This window comes from Tremella mesenterica (assembly GCF_000271645.1).
Source record: "Tremella mesenterica DSM 1558 unplaced genomic scaffold TREMEscaffold_8, whole genome shotgun sequence".
Lineage (NCBI taxonomy): Eukaryota > Fungi > Basidiomycota > Tremellomycetes > Tremellales > Tremellaceae > Tremella > Tremella mesenterica.
The window spans coordinates 232,732-257,357 of NW_006711232.1; the positions used below are offsets into that span (position 1 = coordinate 232,732).

Sequence of the window (24,626 nt, forward strand, 5' to 3'; positions counted from 1 at the left end):
TCACCAAACGGGAGTGAACCGTTCAGACATGTCTCTCATATCCTTAGACTTGTTATGATCTGGAATGAGGTGCTTGACAATTGCAGACATTGTCAAATTATCAGCATGTGCTGAATCTGTAATCCTTCCCATATACTCTCCTCCAAACTCTTGCTCTAAATTTTCCCCTCTCTCATTGGAATCAAGCACCTTGAAGTTATTCATGATTGAAGGAGGGAGAGAAGTAGCTATGAGTTCTGGATCTGTACCATAACGTTTCATAAAGTCATATGTGACCCCTCTTGCCTCAGGCAGACTCATCTCATCAACATCATTAGGATCAAAAGCAAAGGATCTAGGTTTGAGACCTTGTTCTATCACTTCCATCTGACGCAAAGCCAATCTTCCAAGCATATTCCGATAAAGTCTATGAGTGTCATCCAATGGCTGATCTGAAGGACAACTGATCACTTTTAAAGCTGAATAAAGTGTTCTAAGTTGTCTTGCTATTGGATTTTGTCTGATATCCATCAAATTGGAAATATGTTCATTTGTTGGTACCTCTGAGGAAGAAAGAGAAGGACCAGAAGTAAGATCAGGGTTTTTGAAGCTTTTCAAACTCTTCTTCAAATGATTATCCCACTCTTCTACCGCACGAGGTAACTCATGAGTCAATGTATGCTTTTCATCATCCCATTGTTCAGTGCAAAAGTTTCTCAATGCTGTTTCAACCTCTGGGAGCTGTCTACTCCATTCAGTGTTGCTGTTTGGTATTGGAGGTTCTGGGTGAGGTTTGTAACCTGACTGATAGAGTCGTTCATTTATATCACTGCTGATTAATGCAAAGGTAGATTGAGCTTTGAGGAGCTCAGCTTTGAGGTCCATCCCTTGATCAGAAAGTTTCGCTATTGACCAGGCGAAAGAATGGGAGTATATGTCCGCATATCTCGATACGGTCACTAACTTGCGTGCGTACGGATTTGTTCTGTGGTCCATTCTTGGGGGAATTCCGGAAGTCAAGATATTTGAAATTATGCTGTTGCAGTGTTGGTTGGCTTTGTAACTGACTGATTGGTAGGTTGGGGAAGAGTTTGATGGGTTTTTATGCTTGATTTCCTAGCCTTCCAAAGAAGAGTCATGACCTGTACTCTACCTATCATGAGCATTCACCCACTGCTCCACGCTCCACTTTCCACTTTCCACCTTCTATATTGCTCCACGCTCCACTCTCCACCTTCCATCTCACTCCACGGAATGTCATGAATGACCTGTCATAGTGGAGATGATGTACTGATCGAACGGGTTGTCATGGGCCGTAGGACGTGTGAACCGAAGGCGGGAAGTAGGACGTGGGAATTCGCTGGAGACGAAGGTGGAGGGTGAGTAGACGATAGACGACAAGCGTCCCCCCCCACCCCCCCTCCTGCCTGAAAGTCAACCATCATCAAAGGTCAAATCGGCAAATGACAACAACAAGATCATAGTATATTCATCATTACTTCTGCAGCTTTTGACGGGTATACAAACATAATCGACAACAATGTCCTTGATTTCTTTCTACTTTTCATATTCTACATCCTCCGATCTACCAGAGATCTTACATTTCTTCACCTTCCCTTCCATTCCCTTACAGTTTACTACATGTCTCGATTCTTGCGTCTACTTTCCAGCTCTGATTCCTTCATATCGTTGTTCTTCCTTGTCATATTTGAACCGGAATGCGTGAAGGCGTACATCCCTGACGAATTCCGCCCAGGTTGGCTATCCGCCGATCGCTCCATTGTTTCGTGACGTCTTTGCCGAGTTGAAGCTCTACCAGGCCCGGCACGATGTCTGCTTCATACAGCTCGAGTGTTTCGGTCGAGGTGGAGATTCGTAAAAGTCGAAAACATCGAGGAATCTATTCAACGACTGAGAATGTATTCTTCCGAGAACGATGGGGAGAAAAGCTTGTCTCCTAGGCGTGACAGGTAGGTAGCTTTTCTTGATATATACGAGTCGAGTCGACGAACGATGGATAGAGCTCTAGTGAAGTGTGACATCATGAAGGAGAGGGGTGTTTGAATTAAAGCGCCACACCAACCTCATCCAAAACTTCTTCCCCGACCAAAACACCTCTTCCCACCACCACAGGACTACAAACCACCTTGACAATACTTGCCGTTCTTAGATCCTCATCACTAGCATCACTAATCATTGACATACCTCCAAAACTATCCCTCGCATTTCGATGTGTGGGTGTATAACGTCCTAAACTATAAACATCATCTTCTTGTGTCGTTGCTAGAGAACCGAATGATGTGGAAGGTGAACATGAGAAATTTGATCCGTTTTCTCCATTTATATCTCTGCTCATCCTTTTCATACCATTGGATGTATTATCGTTACTTGGTCTTCTTCCAAAGTTTGATCCGCTAGCTATCATATCTGTGAGATCATCAGCCAAATTGTCGCTATTGATAGTATGAGACGACTTACTGTTGATATTGAAAGAACCATTCATATTAAAGGAAGATCCACCCATATTGAAGGAAGATCCGTTGAATGAAGAAAATGTACTCGTACCAAATCCGAATGATGTTTCCGGTGATACGGTAGACATTGCTTGTATAGAATTTTGGTTTCTTCTTAATTGAACAGCGGGATGATCCGCTTGACTCGCACCTGAATATTGCACCCTCTCGCTTGATTGTCCGAAGGATTGAGTCGAAGTGGAAGGTGAGAACTGTTTGACTAAAGTTGCTGGAGCAGTGGTAATTTCTTGTCTTTGTGATAACTTAGCTCGACTGATATCAAGAGGTTCAGGTCTACCTTTTCTCCTCGGAGAAACCACTAGAGGTTGAGTGATAGAAGATGGTTGTGACATATCTAAACCTAATCCAAGACCTGGATTATAATTTTCCAATTGGGTTTTACCATTTGATGAATGAGATTTCGAAGCGGAATTGATATGGAGAGATAATTCTGGTAAGTGAAAAGAAGCCATAGAAGAAGATGAAAGTGATTCTAACATTGTTCCTAAAGCTTGTTCGACGTCGATAGAATCGACCGAGATGACTGATCCATCGGAAGAAGAACGAATCATGGAACAATCCGAATCGGAAGAAGGGACAGAGGTAGTATGATCCGATGCTAAACTAGGGAGGGAATTGAAAGATTCGAAAGGTGGACTAGGTGGAAGTGGGACAGTAGGTTCCGGACCTGGGGATACGGGATTCAAGAGATATTCTCTCAAAGGTGTACCTACCCCCACATGAGCTGATGTGAGAGGAATTCTTGATCGAGCAAGAGGAGTACGTTCAAGATCCATTGCGTCCATGATTATGTCTTCATCAAGTATCGATTCCATTGTGGTTGTATGTCTGTCGAATGAACTTGGTTCATTTTCCTCTTGGCGGATTTCATTGTCAAGTTCCATGGGATGAAATTCGTCTGTGGAAGACATTGAAGGTAAATCCGACATTGGAGAAAAAGGAGAGAATTCGAAATCCAATTGAATACTTGGAGATTGATCTCCCAATGGAATTTCTTCCATACGTTCAATATCCAAATCTGTCTCCCTTTCCAATCCCATAACACCTAATTGTACAGCTTCGCCTAATAAACCTAATCCCATTGTCTGTCCTAGATTACTTAATCGTCTTTCCGATAAACCCGATTCACGTGGACCACCCCAAGCACCATCAAATTCATCCGCGTTATCTTGTGGAGTAGCAGGGATGACATTGAGTACAGGTACATTTTTGATGGTACAGACAGAATCACGTTTGTTATTTCTATTCCCCATCTCCATATCGAGTGGTGCGAATAAAGAAGAATGTCTAGGTGGTCGAGGAGCGAATTCTTCCATTCTAGGTAAAGCTTGTGGCATTTTTCTTGTAAGACTTCTTTGACGTTCATGTGTTGGTCTATAAGGTGATGGTGGTGGTGGAGCTTTTGAATGCATAGAAGATACATATGCCATAGGAGGTGTTGTTATATGCATTACTGTTGGAAGTGGAGGTGTTGACATTGAATCGGAATGTTCTGTCATTGGTGCTCCTGGAATTTGTCGAGGTGAAGGTAGATTTCCAAAATTAGGTCTATTAGCTAATGTTTTAGGTCTCGAAATGGGTGAAGAAGCAGGTGCAGAATCACATCTTGTTCTATTTCCCATTATTTGATGAGGGAGTATAGCTTGTTGAGAGTTTATAGGGGATGGTTTTCTAACACGCATTCCGAATGAAGTCGTAGAAGGTGAATGAGGTCTTGAAGATTTAAGTGCTGTTATCGAAGGATTTGAACAAACACTATTTGAGGAAGTAGTACTTCTTGAAGAAGATTGTCTTTCAAGTGTTTGAGGTGGTGTATATGCTAAACGTGAAATAGGAGTAGAACGAGGTGTATCATAATTCGTTCCAGGACTGATAGGTGATGGGAAATTTCTAGAGGTTGATACGGGTGAAGGAGAAATACGAGATGTTGGGATTGGAGATGGAAAAGGTTTGGGAGTCGGTGCATTTTTGGGAGAAGGTAAAGGAGATGGGTAATTGGATATAGGTTGAGTAGTGGCGAATCGAATGGAAGGTCCACCTGTATCGGAAACAGTTTTGAGTATAGGTCTCGGACCGGGAGAGGAAGGAGAAGAGAAAATTGAGGTCGAACGGGAGTCGGAGTTTTTACGTTTCCAGGGGAACATGTTGATACTGGTCACACACTGATTGAGAAGAGTGTAGGATGAGTATCGGAACGAGGTGTAAGAGGGAGTCGAGCGAGTTGCTACGATAAGGTCGAGAAGGATGTCGAATAAGAAGACACGATAAGGTCGAAGAGGAAGTAAGAGTGAAGTAGTATGAAGATGAAAGATGAACGATGAGGTCAAAAGTGAAGAATCAAATGATAGAACAAGTGGGTGAACAATTGAGAAAGAAAGTGAACCGAAACGAACGTGGGTAATTCAATGTAAACAATGACAAGAATAAAGACGGAAAGAGAAAGTGTAGTGTAGTGACTCTGTCACTACTATTATGTTATAATTAAAATATTATGAGAGAAAAACGGAATTGATGATCGAGTGGAATCTAGTCGAAAGATTGAAAAAAGAACGAATATGGAAGAAAATGATAAAAGTGAAATATAAGAAAGAAAAGGGAAAACAATGACAAGCATGTATATGACAAGCAACTAGCAACGTAGCAACAAGCATTCAAGGAATAAGCATTAGGGAAGTCACAATGGTCACAAGGGTACAAGGGGACGAGGCTGCGGGTGAAAAGAAAAGTAAAAAGTCGCGTCGCGTGTCTTTCTCTGACAAAACACCCTGAAAAGTAAATGTGACTTTACCCTTCCCATGGTACATACACTCGTACTTGATTGACAGACGGTCAGGTGCCAAATGAAAGGTGACTACCTCTACAATCCCACATGCATATTTCACCAAAATTACGACTACTGTCGTATGTACTCTTCTACCACTACTGTAACAACCCCTCTTTTACATTTCACCGAATCACGAAAGAATCACACCCAGGTACCCCAAAAACATAACATATGTCAATCTCTCTATTGATTACCCCTCAACACCTACTTGACCAACCAACACATCACGAAACCATTTCTTCTTTTGTCTTTTTCCGTCTGGGCTTCTGTCGTCCTTCTCGTTTAGCCACTTGTCTCGACAGTCTCAGACCGCATCTGATGATTAGTCATGACCACACCCGAGAGATCCCTCGACTGTTATCTCCTACACTACACGCAAGCCCTCGCCCAGAGCAAGCTGCACACAAGGACCATACTGGTAGATCGGTGGGAGATTACTGTACAAGTCATGGCACAGGGTAAGAGTGTAGTTGAATGACAACTCACGCATTGCACAAATCTTTGATGCCCGATTCATTCCTCCTCCACTCTGGTGATTCCAAAGTACCGCAAAACGCACATCTTTCCACTCCCGCCGGTGGCCTTATCATCGGTCTTGAAGCTTGTGACCCTCCTCCTGAATGTGACATTGGTTGACGTGGTTTCTCCATCGAAAGACCCCGTGAGACCGATCTAGACGATATCCGGTCATATGGTTTACCCATCGGCGGGGTGTACGGATGTGCCAGACGATGATACGTATCTGATGATTCTCCCAAATGATCCGGATGAGGTGTAAAGGGTATCGAATATGTCGAATGAGGATAATGTGAATGAGGATGATGGGTGTGAGGAGGTGTATGAAATACATCTTCGTATTGCGCTCTAGGCTCGGACCAATCTACACTACTTGGAGTCATCCATGGTTGATGAGTAGGTACGATAAAGCTTTGACCCGGAGATGGACTGACCAAAGTGGTTTGGAAACATGCGAAGATGAGAGAACCGTATGGGACAAAAACCGATTGCACATGTCGAACCTGACCTTCGGTGGTTACGCTGTGTTTGGCACCGAAACGTGTGGTGCAATTGGTCCGCATCTCGTTATCTACCGTAGCCAGCTGGGAAGGATCCATGTCGACTCCATCCATTAGTTCCGCAAATTCTTGGGGACTGTAAGATCCCGCTTGGACGGGAGGCCAAGAGAAAACTAGTTGGGGTGGCTGAGACGGACCGAGGACTCTGTGTAATTGAAAGACTCGTCGAGGGGGGATACGACCGGAAGTGGGAGAGACGGCGATAGTGGTTGAGACGTCATGGTGTAGGGCTTGAACTTGCTGTGGGGTCAGCAAAAAGGTCACCACGACAAATACACATGTAAATCACACGTGAGTCTTCAACAGAGACTTGATCAATGAGGAAGGTCTGAGGAGGTAGAAATGGAAGTGAAGACAGAAAAGCAAAACCCACTTCATCAGACATGAACGCCGTACCGCAGAAATTCGACCATTCTTCGTTTTTGCGCAGAGGATCGTTGTTCGCGACTTTATCTTTATCCTTGATGGCGTGAAAGAAGGCGAGTAACAGGCCGTCGGCGACCTGCCTGTCAGCGGACTGGCACAAGACGAACGAGGATGATGTAGTCATGACCTGAACCCCATCTCCCTCCTCAACGAGGGAGGAAGCTCAGCAGTACAAACGGAGAGGGTAGCGAGTGAAAAGTAGTAATCACAATTACTCACCCAGTTCAGTACCAAATCCAGAATCAGATATTCGTCATCCTCCACAAAAACCTCTGCGTCATAGGGAACATCAACTTCCTCTGGCGGGCACCCTAAAATAGTCCTTATACGCGATAACCTCGCAAAACGCATTCTGCGAGTCAGAGCCGGGCCAAATTACATAGGTGTCGCTCACCTGGTGACGCTTCCTTGGAGATCATCTACGGCAATAGCATTTGCCAAATCTCTTCTTGCCTCTGAGAGTCAGTGATTTCTTTCTTTCTTTCTTCTTTTTTCATTTTGATATTTTCTCGAGCGGGATTGAGATGCTTTTGCAGTATGTTTGACTTTGAGGTGAGGGTGACCTCCCCGCTCCAATCGAAATTGACAGTGACGGCGGAAAGGAGAGAGAGAGACAGGGGAGAGATGGTCAAGATTTTGTGAAGCCAAGTCTGTCGCCGATCGCAGGCCCAGAAGATTGTGAAGATGGAATGGGAAGAAAAGATCACGAAACAACAACTCACGCTCCCTTTCCGCAGGATGTATAAACTCTATCACCCCTCTTCCCATCAAAGAATATTGTTGTCTTGCCAGATGTGCACCCAAAACAGGGTCGGGATGTACGAATACCAATTCTAACCTATCGTGTGTTTGTCGAGGGGTGACTAGAGCCCAATAACATCTCACACCTCCGAGACGCTGGGGTGAGCGGGGTCTGGGGGGATGGGAGTTCTATTGGTTATCATGTAGACGATTGAAGGGTTGTGGATGCGTTAATCGTTCCATGATCTGAAAGGTTGTATGGGTGTCTGTGAGGTTCAAAGCGGTCGTTTGTGAGATACATGACAGCGGGTATAAGGGTGAGTGATTGAGATGGATATAATTGCACTGGAAGTGGGGTGAGGTAGTGTTGCAGAGCTTGTAATTCAAAGTGGAAGCAAGATAGTACTCGACGGATGATGCATGGAGTTGAAGAAAAAGGTGAGAGAAGAAGGACAAGAGAAGAAGAATGAAAGTAAGAGTGTAAGATGGAGAGAGAGAATGGGTGAGATGGATGCTTCACACACGAACGACTAGGTGACCAGAGGATAGCTCGTCAGATCGTCAGGAGACAATGTCAACCCAGTGATTCGATTGACCAGGAATAGTGTACATGGTATCTGATGAAAGAGTAAATTCTCACACTCCACCTGATCTCTCTCCTACACAGACTTTGTGAACACAAAGAAGAGAAGAAAAAACTCACTGGTATTCCCGTCGAACTGGTAGAATCATCCGAAGCGATCGACATTGTTTCTTCTCTCTTAGTCTGTTGCGCCTGTCCCTAGCTGTACTCGAGTAGAGTAATGTGTGTCCTTCTCACTAATGACGGATCACTGATCACTCTGTACGAACCCACTTGTCACTTGACGGATTAACGGCTTGACAGATAGACCTCCTGGTTAATCGAGACCAAACGATCAACGATCGTCGATTACCTATCACCAATCCTTACCACCTTCTAATACTTATATACCTTTCTTTCTTTGTCTTCGAATGTCAAGTTTATCGATGTGAGAGTCGTCTTTCTGATAGATAAAGAGTGAAAGACAGTTGTGAGGTATGAAGTGAGAATAGAAGATAAAAGATAGAAGATAGAAGGAAGAAAGACGAAAGTCGAGTTGAGAAATGCGGGGTTAAGGTAGTTGCCGGATTTGTGAGATAACGTATAACGTATAACGTAGTAGTAATAGTAGTAGTAGTGGGGTAATAGTGTATGATGTTTATCGTAAAGATATACGGAGTACGGCAGGATTATATCAAAACTTGGGTTGGTTTTCGATTGTCACTTGTGTTGTTCCGTAGTCCGTTGTACCGTAGTACCGTAGTGGTGTTGAAATGTTTTTGAGAATTCCACCAAAGTAGGAAAAGAGGAAGAAGGAGAGAGTGATCGAGCGATCGGCGATCGAACACTTTTTAGTCACCCACCACACTACCACCACACGTGTCACCAAAGCACTACTAACCACTGACTACTACCACTCTTACTACCACTACTGTCAAGTACGTCGACAGCTGTCACTTCGAATGACCAGTATCTAGTGGTTCGGGGAGGGGGATGGTTTGAAGATGTTGGATTGTATACAAGGACAGGACGAGAAGGGGGAAGAGGAGAGGGAGAGAGGTGAGGCGGTACAGAAGCGGATGGCGGATGTGCGTTTGATGAAAATTACTGAAAGAGGTAATTCTGAGGGGGTTTGTATCACTTGCGGCTTTTGGATGCCTGTCTTTCATACAAGTACCTTACTCGTACTCTCACACTTCAATCACGCATGGACTTGCGAATGAAGATCGACAGAGACGACTGATCCGGTGATACCCCAACATTCTATTCATCCCAGAGAAGATATATACTCGATACATGTCAACACAAAAATACCGATACAAAACAAGGGGGGATATGACCTAGGGAGATGGCGCGGTCTCAAACAAAGATTCAAAATCATCCACTGAAGGTTGGTTGATTACTCCAAATGCATCTTGCATGAGACTACCCAGATAGTCAAGCTCAGCAATGACTTCCTGGTTTATCAGTAATGTCTCTCAGCTTCTATAATTTTACACTTTAGATACTTGGATACTAACGCGCGAGGGAAAGGGTTAAGAGTGGGATTTACAATAGGAAGGAAACAACCAACTCACTTGCATGGCCAAAGCATAAGCAAAAAACAATAAATGTCTTCCTCCTCCACGGACAGAACGTCTTTTCACAACGTCCAATTGACGTATAGCACCTACCAAAGCTTGACGAGCCTTTTCAGCCGGAGGTAGGTATGGTGGCATAGGCGTTCTAAGACGGAAACCGGCGGACAGGACGTAAAACTGTACAACTCAGCATCCAAGATCAAAATACGAAAGATTTGACTGACGTAGAGTATCACACTACCTGCCATCTCTCGACGTTGACGATTGACAGGAGCGACGAATGCGGCCCGAATACCATTGTCCCTATTTGTCAACTCATCGAGTCATCGGGTGGATAATTCAACCAAGTTACAATCATAGAGTCCAAGGGGTGAACATAGAGAGCAAGAAAAAAGAGGCCAAAACAACAACAACCCACCATTCATCCCTCGTAGTCACACATCTCATACTGTGTAACCTATCCAACATCCTCTCGCAACTCAACAACACCTCGCGATAAAAATCGAATGCAAACGGTCCTTTCAATCTCGGTTCGGTTTTGGTGTCGTTCAGCAGTTTTCTCAAGTCGACCAGTTGACTCTGTAGGTGAAGTTCCCTCTTGGTCAGCTGGCTTTATACGGGGATTAGAGTTCATGATCTTCCATGTCTTGGCACGAAGGAGGCATCCACTGAGGGTAAGGGCCAGGAGTGAGCTGGACCGTAGGGGAGGTAAGGAAGACGGGGGAGGGGGGGGGGGGAGAGGACAGTAATTGGGGAAAGGGGAACGACCAAACTCCACGTTCACTCACATAGCCATAAAATGTCTCACGCCAGGATTCAAATGTGGCGACCGGGGTGATCCCACCGGTAAGAGTGGTTCAGACTCTTCACTTGTATAATTTGATGGGGGCGGAAAGTCATGAATATCCACACCTCGACTGTATGTGGCAACTAATTTCGAATACAGATATGATAAGTCTAGGCAGAAACTACTCATCAGTCTCAAATTCCATTTACACTGTCACTGTGTCGACGAAGCCGGTGGATTCATCGAGATACAGACAATCATCGCGAGTCCTGTGACTTGATAACAGAAGAACGAAATCGAAAGAGGGAGACTTTAGGACAGAGGATGTCACGAGTCATGGGGGTGAGATGTAAGGTGAAAGAGAGGTCTCACTCGCTGACTCCCATACGCAATTCTCGCCGAGCAGTGAAGGGCCACCAATACCTAGAAACTATAGCTGCCCATACTACACCTATTATGACGCTCGTCGATCGATGAAAAGCTATCGAAGTGACCGTGACTGAAAATTCGTCTTCTCTTTGACGGGAATTGTATACGTAAAGGCAAGATAAGTTCTGTCTTGTTAGCCCAACAGCAGTGTAGATTATACACAAGGCCGAATCGAAGGTGATAATGTTTTGCGGTCAAGTTCATCAAATTTGGATACCAGGGAGGATAGATAAACATACATATGTGAGCAAAATAAATCGACCTGCAGCGGCATAATCAGGCATTTGCGTGATGACGTAAAAGCAAGGAAGCGAGAACAAGAATCCCAAGATAGGCAAGACAATAGCGTTCCCAGGAAAAAGAGAGTAAAATAAGATCGCGACGGAGGCTCCGAGTCTACTCGTCAACCCGAAGACTGATATGGTTGAGCGATGAAGGTGACTTACATTGTGCCAATCACACGAAAGAAAGATCTACCGAATCAGCTTTGGAAAGTCAGATGAATTATCAAAAGCTGACAGAAAATTCGTCTGGCCCACGGTAGGACTCATAGTAGCGAAAAAGGCGATCAGAGCCCATTCACCCCTGTACCTCAAGAATATAGGACGACCAATTTCGGTGTATGCGGGAGCGGCCAATATAGCTGTCGTCGTCAGCTTCTCCTGGACAACCTGCATGACGAAGGGTAAATAAGAGGAAAGGTCATACAATGATAAGATAAGACACACGAAAAGTCCCAGATAAAAAGGTACAGAACCAACAGAAGAACCTTGACTCACCACCTGCAAGAGCAACCTTGATAGCATATTTCATATCCGGCTGAGCTAATCTATCTCCCAAGCCCCAAAAAGCCTTTTTGACCTTACCAAGCAAGTTCAGGGACCTGCTGGGTAAAGGACGTAGAGCACCTTGAGTGTCAGGGCGGTTTTTGGGAAATAAGGGAGGTTGCGTCTTGCTAGGGTCAATAGGGACTAGTTGTTCTATCGTATCAGCTTCGACATACTTCGTTCACAACAATTGACCCCGTGATAAGGCGCTAGGGAGGACTGACGAAGCTGCTTATACAGATATTGGGGCCTACTTTGATCGCTCCCCCTTCGTTTGAATAGAGAGCGGACATGATCTAGTGTGGACACTTGCTCGGCGAAGAGGATCTGTTCATCAGTTGCCATATCGCCAGTTTGTGAAAGCAGAGTGTACAGATTGTACGATGAACAAACTATAGCTTACCTCGTTCATGGTGTCTAAGAGAAACAACAACTCCCTCGAGAACTCTTCAAGGGTGAATAGGAAACTGACGCGTCAGCTGAAAAGATAAGTCGCACAACACTCACAAGTAAACAAAGAAAACCGTTTCGTTAGGCCCATGAGCCGTTTCTGCCAAGTCGATTATTTCCGTATCATCTGAATCGCTATCACCATCTTCTTCATATATTCCCTTCTCCCGTCGAGGGCCAGCATAAAGTCGTTTGATAGCTCGACTAGACGATTTGTTGAACTCCTTCAGTGACGTGGCGAGTGAAGATCGAGTGGCGTCCAAGTCCATCTCCCCCAAATTGGAGGAATGTGCCACTGCCTCGACGCACTCTAAGGCATCATCACAGCGGTCCTATTTCTCAGCTACATTACAGTATCATCAAGTCGCTCATAGATGATACCAGAAACAAGGCAGCCGCAATCTGATCGAAAGTTTTACCGGGGGACAGGGGGAGGTAATGATTGGATTGGAAGGAGGCTGACACTTACCACTAGTGTGTTCATACTCTCCCCGGCGATTCTTCGGAAAGACATGAACAACCTGACACTGGCCGCAATGTCAACATCACTATCCCAACCTCCCGGACCGGGTGAAGTGGTAGGTTGTACCATTGACATGGACACAGCTTGACCCCTCCTAGCAACTAACTCCAGATTCAATTTTCCCTCTCTGCTAGCTCTGATGAGACTCTCCTGCAGTCTGGTACTACTTCTCAGACCTGCTAAGTGTTGTGCCAAACGACCAAGTGATCCTATGGCAGCTTCGTACAGGCTCAGACGTCTACCTCGTACACGAGTATCGAAGACACGCTCGTGTCTCGCCTCGGCAAGATTCGCCTGAAGACCCTTGAAAGTCGCTGCGTGAGCTTGGATGGCATCTTTGAGGGAAGTGCGTTTCTCTCTGAGAACCGATTTCTCGAGAAGGAATGTCGATGTGAGGAGGTCCAATAGGGTTGAGAAAGAGGTTACAGAGTTGGAGATAGAATCTTGAAGACGAGTGGTGGCGGACATGGGGAAGACAAGAACGCAGACCAGGGCCGTGAGACAAGCTGGAGACCAGTCAGTGACCATGATCGATGTTCATGAACGAAGCACAACTCACATCCAATCGAAACGATAAGCAGGATTTCAAGAAGCTTTGGCATAGCGCCTTCTTTGATGACCACGGTGTATAGAATCATAGCCGCCATAGAGCATCCTGAAAGAGTGAGCTCGGAACCATAAACGATAGGCAGCTCACCAGAATTGAAGCTCGGATTGTTCACCCATACTTTTGACCATGCCAAACCGCCCATACTTCCTCCGATCCACAAGACACATACGATCCAATCTCCCATCTCACTGATCCAATCCCATTTACTCCCGTGCGACGGGGAGAAGTTGTCAAATAGTGCTATGGTCCCCATCGCCATTAGTGACACGGAGGTAGCAAAGACCGCTAGGATCAAGCAGAATCGAAGAGCGAGAGTCATATTGCCCAGAGTTTTTGCAGGATTAAACTGCGCATCAGCGTCGATCCTAGGGGAGGTTGACTCACATATACGACGATTGTAGCGAGCATATGAGCGGAGTAGGATGGTCTTGGGGTCACACGACCATGTGCGTCGGTCTCGGAGGATGTGGAGAGAATACGAGCTAGGGTAGGGACGAAGGTGAATAAGGAAGCGAGGAAATAGGCCAAGGAACATTTGACAATGGCGATGACCCAAGGTGGTGGTGGCCACCATTGTCTCGGCACTAATATCAGCTGAACATTCAAGGACTGAGGAGCAGTCAGAACACACCTTTATTTGGAGGGCGCGGAGGTGGATCAGTTCTGCCATCGTCTTTACTGATAAGAACGGGAGTTTGGGAACCCTGAGTTTCAAGGTCATCAAGTTCTTCTTCCATTTGCTCCGGCGATGCCGGTTGAACAGGTTCATCCATCTCTTGCTCTATACTTCCTAGTCCGGTGTTGTACATCTGTGACGGGGAGCTTGAAAATAGGCCGAGGGCGGAGTCTGACTGACGAGGTACGATGGGCACAGCCTTTGAGTTAGCCCTGACTGTCTCGAGTCTCGGCGAAGAAGGGCTAGGCGTGAACATTCCTCTCAGACTCATTGGTTTGTTAGGCAATTGTTGACTTGATCCTGAATGTTCCTCCAGCATGTCCTCTAGTCGATCCCAATTGTCTATACCTTCTGGCCTCATGGTGCTTCTGACAGAGCCCTGTGGGAAGATGGGGGAGGAAGATGCGGCGCATGCAGCGTCTTGTGCTCTCCATTGTCTTGGATGATAGGTGAGCGGAGAACGTCGGCTAGAGGATGCTATTTCTGGACTGGGATAGAGTCCGAAGTAGGAGGAAGCACAACTGTGGGAAGCGGGGAGAGCAGGAAGGGATTCAGTGGGATTTGTAGAGTGGAGTAAAGGGGAAGTCCGGGATGATGAGAGTTTGGGTCCCTCCTGCTGGTCCATATTGTGATGTCTCCCATATGGTGAGTTTATATCAGAGGAATGCGTGTATAGTAAGAAGACAATGACAACATGGCAAACATGTTGAAGGTACTTAGGTAAGTACGGGAGGTCCGAGCGCATCCCGAGTGGGGCCCCGCAATCCGCACCATTCAGACACACCCCATCGACATTCCGAGAACTGACTTACAATTTTGATACATCGACATGTCGCAACAGGCCAAGACTCAGAAAAACAAGTCTTACAAGTGGCAGAACCGTTCAGATTCTCGTGGGGGTAGAGGCGGCGGTGGTGGTAGAGGAAGGGGAGGTGGTAGAGGAGGTTGGCATGGTGCATCATCCGGATCAATGGGTGAGAGTGAAAGTTCTAAAGCTCAACATCTTGGAAGATATCGAGATGATCCTTTAGTAAGTTCAAATTGATCTCTCCATTTTTCGTTCTTACTGCTGATCAGATAGTCCGAAATGCTCAACGCTCCTGGGATCATGGTGACCGCTGTACAGAACAAAGAACGTTCGGCAGAAAGGGAATTCATCGACTATTTGGAACAAGTAAGTCAAATCTCTCTCACCTTACTTTGCAATCCCTGTTAGCTGATGGAGAAGGTAGTAGATGAATTATACCCTGAAACTGTCGAGGTAGATGTTAAAGATGACCCTGAGGAAGAAGAAGATTTAGAGAAAATGTTGAAAAAGGAATTAGAGGGTATGTCTGGAAAAGGAAAACAGATGTCAACCCGGTTTAGTAAGTCACCATCCCTCTCAAGCTCTAGAAGTTGACAAATAGGATTATGTAGACATGAAGTAGCATGTGGTGAGTTTTCTATCTTCTCAATTGCCATTACATGATTGACTACTAGTCTTTTACGTCGTTTGTCTACCACCTTTAGAACCACTCAAAATAATCTTACACATTCTTGAGAAAATGGAAAAGACAGCTAAATGTCCATTCAAGTGAGCTTTTCTCTCCCTGCTGATTGAAATAAGGGTGTATCAACTGGATATGAGCTCATGATAGATTCGTCAAACGTACTATACCTATCCAAGCTGCTAGTGGAGCTACGCTTGTACAATTGAAAGAATCTTCCAAGTCCATCATCGCAAGAGGTTTTGAACCGGTTTTATCGGAGGATAAATCTTTAAGAGTGAGTATCCCACATCTCCCCAAAGAAGCATCGTATCTTGAAATATTTCTTACATACCAATCTCGATGCAGGGACTCTTCAACGATGATAGATAGATAATGTGAGAACATTCCCTGACGACAGTTCGGAATCATCGTCAGCGCTAGACATTGGGACAAACTTCAAAAATTAGATATGATCAAAAATCTGGCTGAGAATGTCGAAGAGCTAGGAATGGGTCATAAGGTGGATTTGAATAACCAAGATAGGACTATATTAATAGAGGCGTATAAAAATAGTCTGGGAGTTTCTGTGGTGAGAGAATATGAGAGATATAAAAAGGTTAGTTTTGATGTTTCCTGCTGGCCCTTCCTTCTCTTACCCTTTGCTCACCATTGAATGTTACAAATCCCCCTGAACCGCAAGTAATCTTTCATATCCTTTGCTGGTGGACATTCTCTTTGGTCAACTTTGCCTTATACCGCTACACCGAAATGTGACGTCAGCTGAGAATCAGTATAACCCCTCCATGGTCGCAGAAACAGCAGCCAAAGCCTCCCTTCCCAAGTCTGCGGCGAAATCTACAAAATCCTCCGCTCAATCTGCCCCTTCGTCACAAACCAGCACATCCCAAGCTATCCATCTCTCTCAACAGTCAAATATATCCCAGACTGCGAGATCCGAAAAATCACATGTCGGAGAACGAACGACCTCTGAAGACCCTACGACTTCAACCACTCTCAAACGTAAGTCCACAGCGGACCAAATGGAAGAAGGTCAAATCCCCCGGAAAGACGACGGAGAAGTTGGGGAGTTCGTAGAAGGGGATGAAGAACTCGGAGAGGATTTTGATGAGATTATACAAGATGGAAGATCTGTAAAGGTGCGAAGAGTGGAGTAACAGTTTTCATATAACTTATTAATCCTCATCTCCCTGGCATGTAAATACCATGTCTATAAGCTTTACGAGCGTATATCATGGTTAATGTCACATGACTGGCACAATCGTCTCGGTTTCAGCTGCAAAGATACAACATGACCATTGGGTTTCATGGCAGCAGATGTTATTCGATTGAGTTCACAGACTCGAGTCATGAGTAAGCAAATGAATAAGAGGGAAAACGAAAAGAAATGCCATGCCAGATTTGCACGCTATACAACCCTATCTCTTGAGTCTAAACCTCCCTACCCATCTCAAACCTTCTCTCTAGGGCATCTTCCACACCTCTCACAATCTCATCCTGAGGAACAGTGATTGTCTCCCCATCCACCTCTTTCTGCAACATGCCATGAGTCAACTTCGTATCTGGTGAGACGCCAGGACCGAGGGGTTCTGTGAGATCTGTCGCTTGTATCAGATGAGGATCAGGGGGAGACATATGGTGGGAGGGTGAATGAGGGGAATGGGAGAAATGAGAAGAATGAGAGGAACCGAGTGATCTAGCGGAATGAAAAGATAATGGAGAATGTGGGGAGAAAGAGTGAGTTGTATGAGGTCTTATGGTTGGAGATTTTGGAGTAGGTCGGGGGATATCAATTGGTTTTGTTCCTCCTGTTCCTCTTGCTTCTCTGGCCTCCTCTACTGCACCGCTTCCATTCGCTCCTGATGTAGCGACGGCGGTAAGCTTTGTCTTGCCAATCGTGGGAAATTGTTGGTTTGATATCTCAGCTGAAACATTGTTCAGAGGTGTAGACAAAAGAGGAGAAATCATATCATTAGTTGAGCTTAGCTCGGGATGATCAGAAGGGGGAAGAGGAAAATCTTCTCCTCTCATAGGCGGACTGTCGAGCTCCAAATTTTCAAGATCCTTCTCTAACTCCGTTTCTTTCGCTTTTGGGGTTTGTCCATCTTCACTCTCATCATCTTGATCTCTGGGTGTACCTGTCAAACTCCAGTCGCTCCCACTTGACAAAGAACTGACACCCTCGAACTCCGCATCGAACCTCGTCGCCCAATCTTTCGGCGTGAGAGGCTCAGGCGTGGGGTTGGGATAGGGGAGACCGTTCGTATGTCTTTGTGGGGCAGCGGTGGGTACGAAAGCGGAAAAAGAGTCTCCGAATGGATCTTCGTCGTCCGCCGGGGCAGGGGCAGATGCGAAATTACCCCATCCGTCGTCCTAAACTGTCAGCTGGCAATAAGGCATTCAACAAAAAAAAACTTACGTCATCCGAATCATTTGCGGCTTGACGAGGGGCTCCCTGGAATGCCTGGTGATGAGCCAGATTCCACGTCAGCAGTGTTCTGCGCGAGATGAGGCCGCAATAGAGTAACAATCACGTAGAGCAAATGATAGACGACTTACGGCAAATTCATCATCGTCATGTCTAGGTTGTAGCCAATCGGCATCGTCATCCTCTTCATCGCTAGAGTCCACATGTCTGCCACCTGATTCAGACGTCCACAGCTGACCGTCAGCATATGTCACCACACCATCGGAGTGGTACTCACGCTATCGTCCTGTTCTTCATCGAACATTGTCCTCGGGGCAAACCCATCCTGAGCTTGAGTCCTTGTCAACGGCTCTCCAATCTTATGCTCCTCCTCTTCCTCATCACTACTGTCGTCCTCTTTGGCCATCCCCTCGGTAGGCACCATTTGCACCATGGGTTTTCCACCAGCTAACAGCTGCATGTCGCGAGTCTTAGTCTCGAATAGAGGCCCGTCGACGAACGCCTCCCATTCGGAGTTGTTAAACGAGTCTTGAATCAGGGCGTATAATTCGGGCGGACAACGAGCGAGGAATTTGACCACGTCTTCGGCGATGAGGATAATGTGACCCATATAAGCCAGACGAGGCTGTTTGTGCGATTTTCTACGTCATCAGCGTCCGATCCGCTCGAAATGCCCCGAGATGAGCGTCATAGTACAAACGTGGACGAGCAAGAGGGGAGGATGAGTTGACACTCACACCATCTGATCGTTCAGTCGCTGAGCATCAAGGATCCGCTCTATCAACTTCGCCTCTTTGATGAGTTCCACTGCCAGCTCTCGATTCAACCCAGGGCCCAATCGTCCATTCAGAACCTGTTGCAAAGTATCGTATACAACATGATGCAAAAAATCGTTCTGCGGATACTCAAAGAATAGATCGACGATAGTTGGTAGGACTCTGAGTTGACTGTATTTCTGCTTCAATCGATCTCCCAACGGAAGTACCAAGGGACCTTCGGGCGCCTGCTCCAGCTCGGCCACCTGCTCAGAAGTGAGTGATTGCGCATTCGTTGTTGCCGTACCTCCGGGAACGTGACTGACAGACTCCATGTCGGAAACAGCAGACTCGGCAGGTTGTGAGGCAGCGCTTGACGACGGGGCAGGAGCAAAGGACTGCGGAAGTTCCATGACGTTTCTCAATCGTTGTTCGTCCGCATGAGAAGGGGGAGGGGGAACGGCGTCGACGGCGGGAAGAGTTGCAGGCACGCGAGAAGGGAGAGAAGGTATTTTCTCAGCTTCCATCTCGGCGATGATCCGTTCTCCCTCCGAGCTGACATCATCCGATCCGAAAGAAGCAGTGGACTCGCTGCTCACGGGCAGGTCCCGTGCCTGTGTGATTTCCCCTTCAGAGTTCATGTCCTCCTCATCCTCACCCATCCGGTCACCCTCGATGGCCTCACCCAGTGCTTCGAGCCCGCATAATCCGCCCGAAAGGACACCGTCGGAGGAGTACACGGGGCCGGAACCAGGTCGGCGGTTGAACATGGACATGTTGGATGAATGTAGCAGTTCGGCGTACAGTTCAATGATACGGAAACGTTCCAAGGTGAGAGGTTTGAGGTTGACGGGAGAGTACACGCGGATCTGAAGGTCAGCGCTGAACTCTGGAATATAAACTGCAGTGATCACATGGGCAAAGCGAGCGGGATAAATTGGACTCGCCTGAGATCTAGGTTCGGTGAGAAGACGATGTAGCTCGTCGAATCGCTCGCAAATGACATCGAGAAGATTTCCAAGAAAAACGATTCCCATTTGTTGGCTCATCTCCAGCATGGCCTCTTCCATCTCCTCCCGATCTTGATCGTCGGTCAGTGGGGCTCGTGCTTCTGCCCTATGCTGTCGGATAGTCATGAGACGATTTCTAAAGGTGTGAAAGAGATGTGGCTCGGCAAAATCTGAATTGTTTCTCCTGATCACCTCGGTCAGGATATGACAGATATGTGTGAAGGATGTCGTGGCGGATGCGATGGACGGTAGCGGATGAATGATAAATGGGTCTTCGGGGGATATTTTGGAAAGATCGTCATTAACGCCTTTCCAGTCCTTATCTGATAGGGGCAGCTCGTCGAGCATGTAGCCGATAAGGGTGGTAATACTCGGTTCACTGACAAGTTCACGGATGAGCCGGTTATCCCGTGCTCGGTTGAGACCTTCGCCGTTCTGTTGTTCCATCCCGTTCCCGCCGCTGGGGTTGAAAGGTAAAGGTGCACAAAGGGTGATGACACTATTGAGGACTTCGGAAGCGATGGAAATTGTCGTTTTGGAGTTGGCAGGCGATAATAGACCGATGAGGGAGGATATGAGCCCTTCATCAGCCAGCCATGTGTTGACACCATTGACACCTGCTTCATCGGAAGAAACTATCCGGATGATCATGTCCTGCACGGCTGGCGAGTTGATCTTGGCGATCATCCGGTTCACTATGTCGGGTATGGTCTGGATAAACTTGATCATCTGATCTCCATCAGTGACGAATCTCAAGTAGAGAACGTCGTCCTTACCTCGGAGGCACGTTTGGCCAAGAGAGCGCCGTTGACTCTGACCCACATCCCACGAATCATTTCTCTTTTACGATCCCGATCTTCGTCCTCCTCGGACCACAGTGCATCTCGTGCTCTTTCGCGTTCATTTTGCTCATGCCGAGAGAAAGTACTCTCCGTACTAGGGGTAGAAGGTTCTATGGGGGGTAGGATGGCATCCCAGAACGGTGTCAGAAGGGATTCCTTGTGATTCATAATCGTTTCGGTGATCGTCCACAATTCGGATGTCAGGATCTCCGTAGCTATCCGAGGATATCTCAAGGGTCAGTACTGAAGGAAAAGCTTCAAAAAGCCTACCTGGACTGAGTCACGTCTTCTTGTCCACCTAGAGGAGTTCGACCGAGTCCCTGTCCCAACCCGACGGCTGCAGGCGATGTGGGTGACGCGTCCAATCGTAAACCATCCAATTCATCAACCATCTTTGCAGGTTCGAGTGGAGGAGAAGCCGGGCCGGGTCCTGGTACGGGAAGGGGTTGAAAGTTGTACGAAGTGAACGGGTCTGCGGAACCCAAGACATGGGTATACAATGCTGAATCGGCGTCTGCAGCTTCCTGATCGAGGTCGTCAAGTCCTGCGACGACCCATTGAAGGAGACTCTTGACACAGTCTTCCCGAGATAGAAATGCAGCGAGTCTGAGTCAGACGTCAGTAGTCGTCCAAAAGCTCTGAGACGATTGACCCACTTGTTATTCTGTGCTTTACACTCTTCGAGGATATCTTGCTCGTCCATGAGCTCCTCGAGTGATGGAGGGGTTTCCCTACTGAGTAGCGCCTCCAGCATCGAAGTCGATGCAAAGCTGAAGCGCCACAACATCGTGTCCGACTGCTACTCTTGAGGGATGAGGGGAGAGGGGGGAGTCGGAGGAAGGTAAAAGAGGACGAAACTGGGCGATACGCGGAGGACGAGCGGGACGGGTGGTGGAAAGACACAGAAAGGGATGGATATGAGACATGTGACCGGCTCTGTCGGTCACTGTATCACTGCAACGTGATGGATAAGATGAGAAAAGGCATGGTGCGCGTCAATACGGCAGACACATAGAGCAGGTGGGAGCAGGGGGGTCGGGGAGGGATAAGAGGGGCAAGGAGGGGGGAAGGGAGATTTGCCCGTTTTGGGATTGAAAGCGACGGAGATGATACGGATCTCCGTCACGTGACCACCCCGGCTCCTCTCCTCCAACCAGCCAGCGTACCAGCTTTGGTGTACTTATGCTTCGACACTCCTCACCCTACCTTACCTTATTTCTCTTGAACCCGGTGACGTCTTGTCGAATCTTGTCAATATGGATACACGGTCCTCCCGATCAGAATCACCGCCTGTCCGACTCCCTTCACCCAAAGCCGGTCCTTTCGCTTCGACTTCTCGCCGTCCTCTCTCACCATTGAATATCTCCGCTCCCCTGTCCTCAGATCCTAACGGCAGACATTCAGATTCTACTTCTCCACTCACTCCTCTTCAATTTGAATTTTCCGTCTTACCCGACCGAGAGGCAGAGAGTAGGAGACAGAGGCTTGATCTCCTTCTTGGTCGTCTGCCTCCCGCGCCTGATGCCTCTCCGCCTCAACAAAGCGACAAGTCCAAGCTAGACCATTCGGAATTTGGTGTAAACTCGAAACATATTGGCGAGGGTCTGGATGGACTCGAGGATCCTGCCGCCTCGCCAGCTCACATGGACGAGGTCGTGGTTCGACCTCTGAATGAGCCTATGTGCGGCAGCGGGCCCTCACACTCCCTCGAGATCAAAGAGGCAGATGCGGAGGTCAATATGACCGAGAAGACTCAGCATAGCAGCTCACTACAAGGCGATATTGAGATGCCCGAGGAACCTCCCACTTCCCCCAAGGCTGCGGCGGAAGTCGACATCTTACCAACACACCCGGCACCCAAATCACCGCTAGCCTACAAGTCGGCGTTCGACTCTATGCTTGCCCCTGGCCACAGTCATCTAGCAGACATAGGTGTCTCCAGTCCCGCTCATCCTTCGTCAGAGCTCTCCGGTCTTCCACCAACTCCTCCCCCGACCCGCCCAGCACCACTCGATTCTCGTGATCCTGCACAAATCGACTCCCGGAGTCAACAAACACCTATGGAGGAAGATCCCATGTCCGACCTTCCGCCGTCCCCGGCGTCTGCAAGACTTCCATCATCGACACCTCACCTCGAAGAACGCGATGGGCGCAGTGCGTTCACACCTGGCCCGCCTCTGGTACTTGAGGAGGGCGAGGAAGAATTAGAAGAAGGTGATGATGAGATCATGGCGGATGATTCGGAAGACGTAGTCTCGGTGAGGGAAGCTTCGGAAATGTTGACCCCCGCGGCTGTCAAATCGAAAGGCAAGGCCAAGCAGGGTGTGAAAAGCAAACCTGCAAAAATTGCTCCGGTCAAGAAGGCCGGTAAAGGGAGACCAGCGCAGGTCAAGGAGGCAGCCAAGAAAGCTATGGTCAAGGGAAAGGGGAAGGTAAGCTCGTCCGATTACGTCCTTCACTGTGGGCTACATCGCTGATGAAGCAGGCTGGTAAGACCAATGGAGCTCCCAAGGCAGATCGCTCCGTCAGCATAGCTGTGAGCCAATCCAGCGCTCTGATACCGGGGTCAAACTAATAAGCAGGACTCGACTCCTGTGGCCACGGTGTCCGTGGTGTCTGCTGAAATCCCGGGTCATCGGGAGGAATCAGTTGATTCAGATGACAACGCTGTCTATTGCATCTGTCGGAAACCGTACAGTCAGGAACCGGAGAATGTGGTTATGGTAGGATGTGATGCGTGAGTGTTGTGTGCTGCACAATGATGTCGATCATTATTTCAGCGACAGCGAATGAGTCGCAGAGTGCTGAGAAGCAGATGTGACGATTGGTTCCATCCTCCTTGTGTAGGTCTTTCCGGGAAGCAGGTGGAGACTCTCGATTCGTACATTTGCAAATCATGCGAAGCGCGTGCGTCATCCGTCGTCAAGAGATGAGACCCCCAACTGACGTCCAGGAACAGGCCAGAAGCCAAGGTACAAGCTTGTCTGTCATCGTGCGGAATGTGTCAATCCGATCATCGGGAAGCCTTCCAAGTGAGTTCAAGCGTCTCTTCCATGCCAATTAGCTAGAGAAGTCAGCCTTACGATACTCAGATACTGCTCCCCGTTATGCGCTTTCAGGCATGGACAATCTCTCATTCCTGCCGTCGCCAATAAACGTCAGCTCAAGCAGCTACACGACGCATTCGTCTCTTACCCTCCTCCTCCTCCCAAAACCACAGTCAGTCACCACATCTCCCGCCCAGCTCCGGTGTCCACAACAGCCGTTCCCACGTCCGACATTCTTAATGCCATTTCTAATCAACTCATCGGTGTCAAATCAGCATTGGAAGTGGTACGAAAGCGACAACGCATCCTCTCTCAGGCGATCGAGCGGTGGGAAACCCTAGGCAACGTCTTGCCTCCTCCTGAGCCGGAAGACGGGACGGAGGAAAGAGGGAGGTGGAAGAGGAAACATGCTGTGAAAGAGGAGAAGATGTGTGGATGGGATGAACGGCTCTCTTGGGATGATGTGGAGGTGAACATATGGGACGGGGAACAGTGGGAAGGAGAAGTGTGTGGGAAAGGAAAAAGATGTGAGAGACATCTAGGGTGGCAAAAGACCGTAGGGGTATCTTTAGATCTTGAACAGGGAGTGTTGGTGAGTTCGTGAAAAGCCTTTTTCCATACTTCATGCTCCTCACATCTGTCCATTCGCCTAGTTTGTGACGGACCGATGCTATTGCCAATCGGTCAGAAGCAAAGAAAGCTGAGGACATGGGTGTCGAGGAGCTTCGTCATGAACGACGCTGACTAGTGAAGGAAAAACGACAAAAAGACCTTTCAGACCGACGACAACAAATGGCCGCTTTTCTCGATTCTCAAGAAGCAGGAAGGTTAAGCAGGTACGTCCCAGCCCCGCCGACCTACTCCCTTGATGTCACTCAAGATCACTTTCAAGTTGTGCTCTTCGCAACATCCCCACTTGCCAAACGTGAGGTATGCTGATAGACAGAGAGACGATGCTTGCCAAACTGGCAGCCGTCAAATGAACGTCTGCAATTCTTGCATCTTCCATAGCCTGTTCCTCTGCTCGTGC

At 47.5% G+C, this 24,626-nt stretch overlaps 7 protein-coding genes across 7 annotated transcripts; 2 read left to right on the top strand and 5 right to left on the bottom strand.

The window, feature by feature from the left end:
- On the bottom strand, positions 1-975 carry TREMEDRAFT_63402 (uncharacterized protein; the record flags this gene model as incomplete). Its single annotated transcript, XM_007005705.1, has 1 exon — positions 1-975. One exon carries the CDS (start codon positions 973-975, stop codon positions 1-3), a length of 975 nt encoding a protein of 324 aa, XP_007005767.1.
- Positions 976-2,044: 1,069 nt separating this feature from the next.
- Positions 2,045-2,227, bottom strand: TREMEDRAFT_57257 (uncharacterized protein; the record flags this gene model as incomplete). The annotated part of the gene is made up of 1 exon (XM_007005668.1): positions 2,045-2,227. A coding segment is annotated over one exon (183 nt), but the record flags the coding sequence as incomplete, so codon positions are not given.
- A 3,334-nt stretch (positions 2,228-5,561) lies between these two features.
- On the bottom strand, positions 5,562-8,328 carry TREMEDRAFT_63404 (uncharacterized protein; the record flags this gene model as incomplete). The annotated part of the gene is made up of 7 exons (XM_007005706.1): positions 5,562-5,652; positions 5,824-6,653; positions 6,787-6,915; positions 7,059-7,191; positions 7,234-7,294; positions 7,562-7,769; positions 8,284-8,328. 7 exons carry the CDS (start codon positions 8,326-8,328, stop codon positions 5,562-5,564), a joined length of 1,497 nt encoding a protein of 498 aa, XP_007005768.1.
- A 1,154-nt stretch (positions 8,329-9,482) lies between these two features.
- TREMEDRAFT_32574 (uncharacterized protein) lies at positions 9,483-13,927 on the bottom strand (the record flags this gene model as incomplete). Its single annotated transcript, XM_007005610.1, has 17 exons — positions 9,483-9,599; positions 9,720-9,899; positions 9,947-10,025; positions 10,141-10,317; positions 10,511-10,690; positions 10,882-11,063; positions 11,178-11,334; positions 11,385-11,411; positions 11,458-11,581; positions 11,718-11,918; positions 11,990-12,092; positions 12,169-12,232; positions 12,273-12,547; positions 12,685-13,244; positions 13,298-13,393; positions 13,436-13,694; positions 13,733-13,927. Coding segments are annotated over 17 exons (2,976 nt in total), but the record flags the coding sequence as incomplete, so codon positions are not given.
- Positions 13,928-14,971: 1,044 nt separating this feature from the next.
- Positions 14,972-16,169, top strand: TREMEDRAFT_44662 (uncharacterized protein; the record flags this gene model as incomplete). The annotated part of the gene is made up of 7 exons (XM_007005640.1): positions 14,972-15,054; positions 15,106-15,198; positions 15,253-15,391; positions 15,434-15,460; positions 15,507-15,600; positions 15,665-15,791; positions 15,915-16,169. Exons 1-7 carry the CDS (start codon positions 14,995-14,997, stop codon positions 16,167-16,169), a joined length of 795 nt encoding a protein of 264 aa, XP_007005702.1. The 5' UTR covers positions 14,972-14,994.
- Positions 16,170-16,887: 718 nt separating this feature from the next.
- TREMEDRAFT_71946 (uncharacterized protein) lies at positions 16,888-21,336 on the bottom strand (the record flags this gene model as incomplete). Its single annotated transcript, XM_007005833.1, has 8 exons — positions 16,888-17,887; positions 17,934-17,978; positions 18,074-18,175; positions 18,220-18,583; positions 18,680-20,436; positions 20,484-20,778; positions 20,820-21,155; positions 21,206-21,336. The coding sequence occupies 8 exons, from the start codon at positions 21,334-21,336 to the stop codon at positions 16,946-16,948; spliced, it is 3,972 nt and encodes a 1,323-aa protein (XP_007005895.1). The 3' UTR covers positions 16,888-16,945.
- A 469-nt stretch (positions 21,337-21,805) lies between these two features.
- On the top strand, positions 21,806-24,579 carry TREMEDRAFT_63408 (uncharacterized protein; the record flags this gene model as incomplete). Its single annotated transcript, XM_007005707.1, has 8 exons — positions 21,806-22,981; positions 23,035-23,085; positions 23,132-23,286; positions 23,365-23,456; positions 23,503-23,581; positions 23,642-24,188; positions 24,350-24,432; positions 24,543-24,579. The coding sequence occupies 8 exons, from the start codon at positions 21,806-21,808 to the stop codon at positions 24,577-24,579; spliced, it is 2,220 nt and encodes a 739-aa protein (XP_007005769.1).
- Positions 24,580-24,626: the final 47 nt, after the last annotated feature.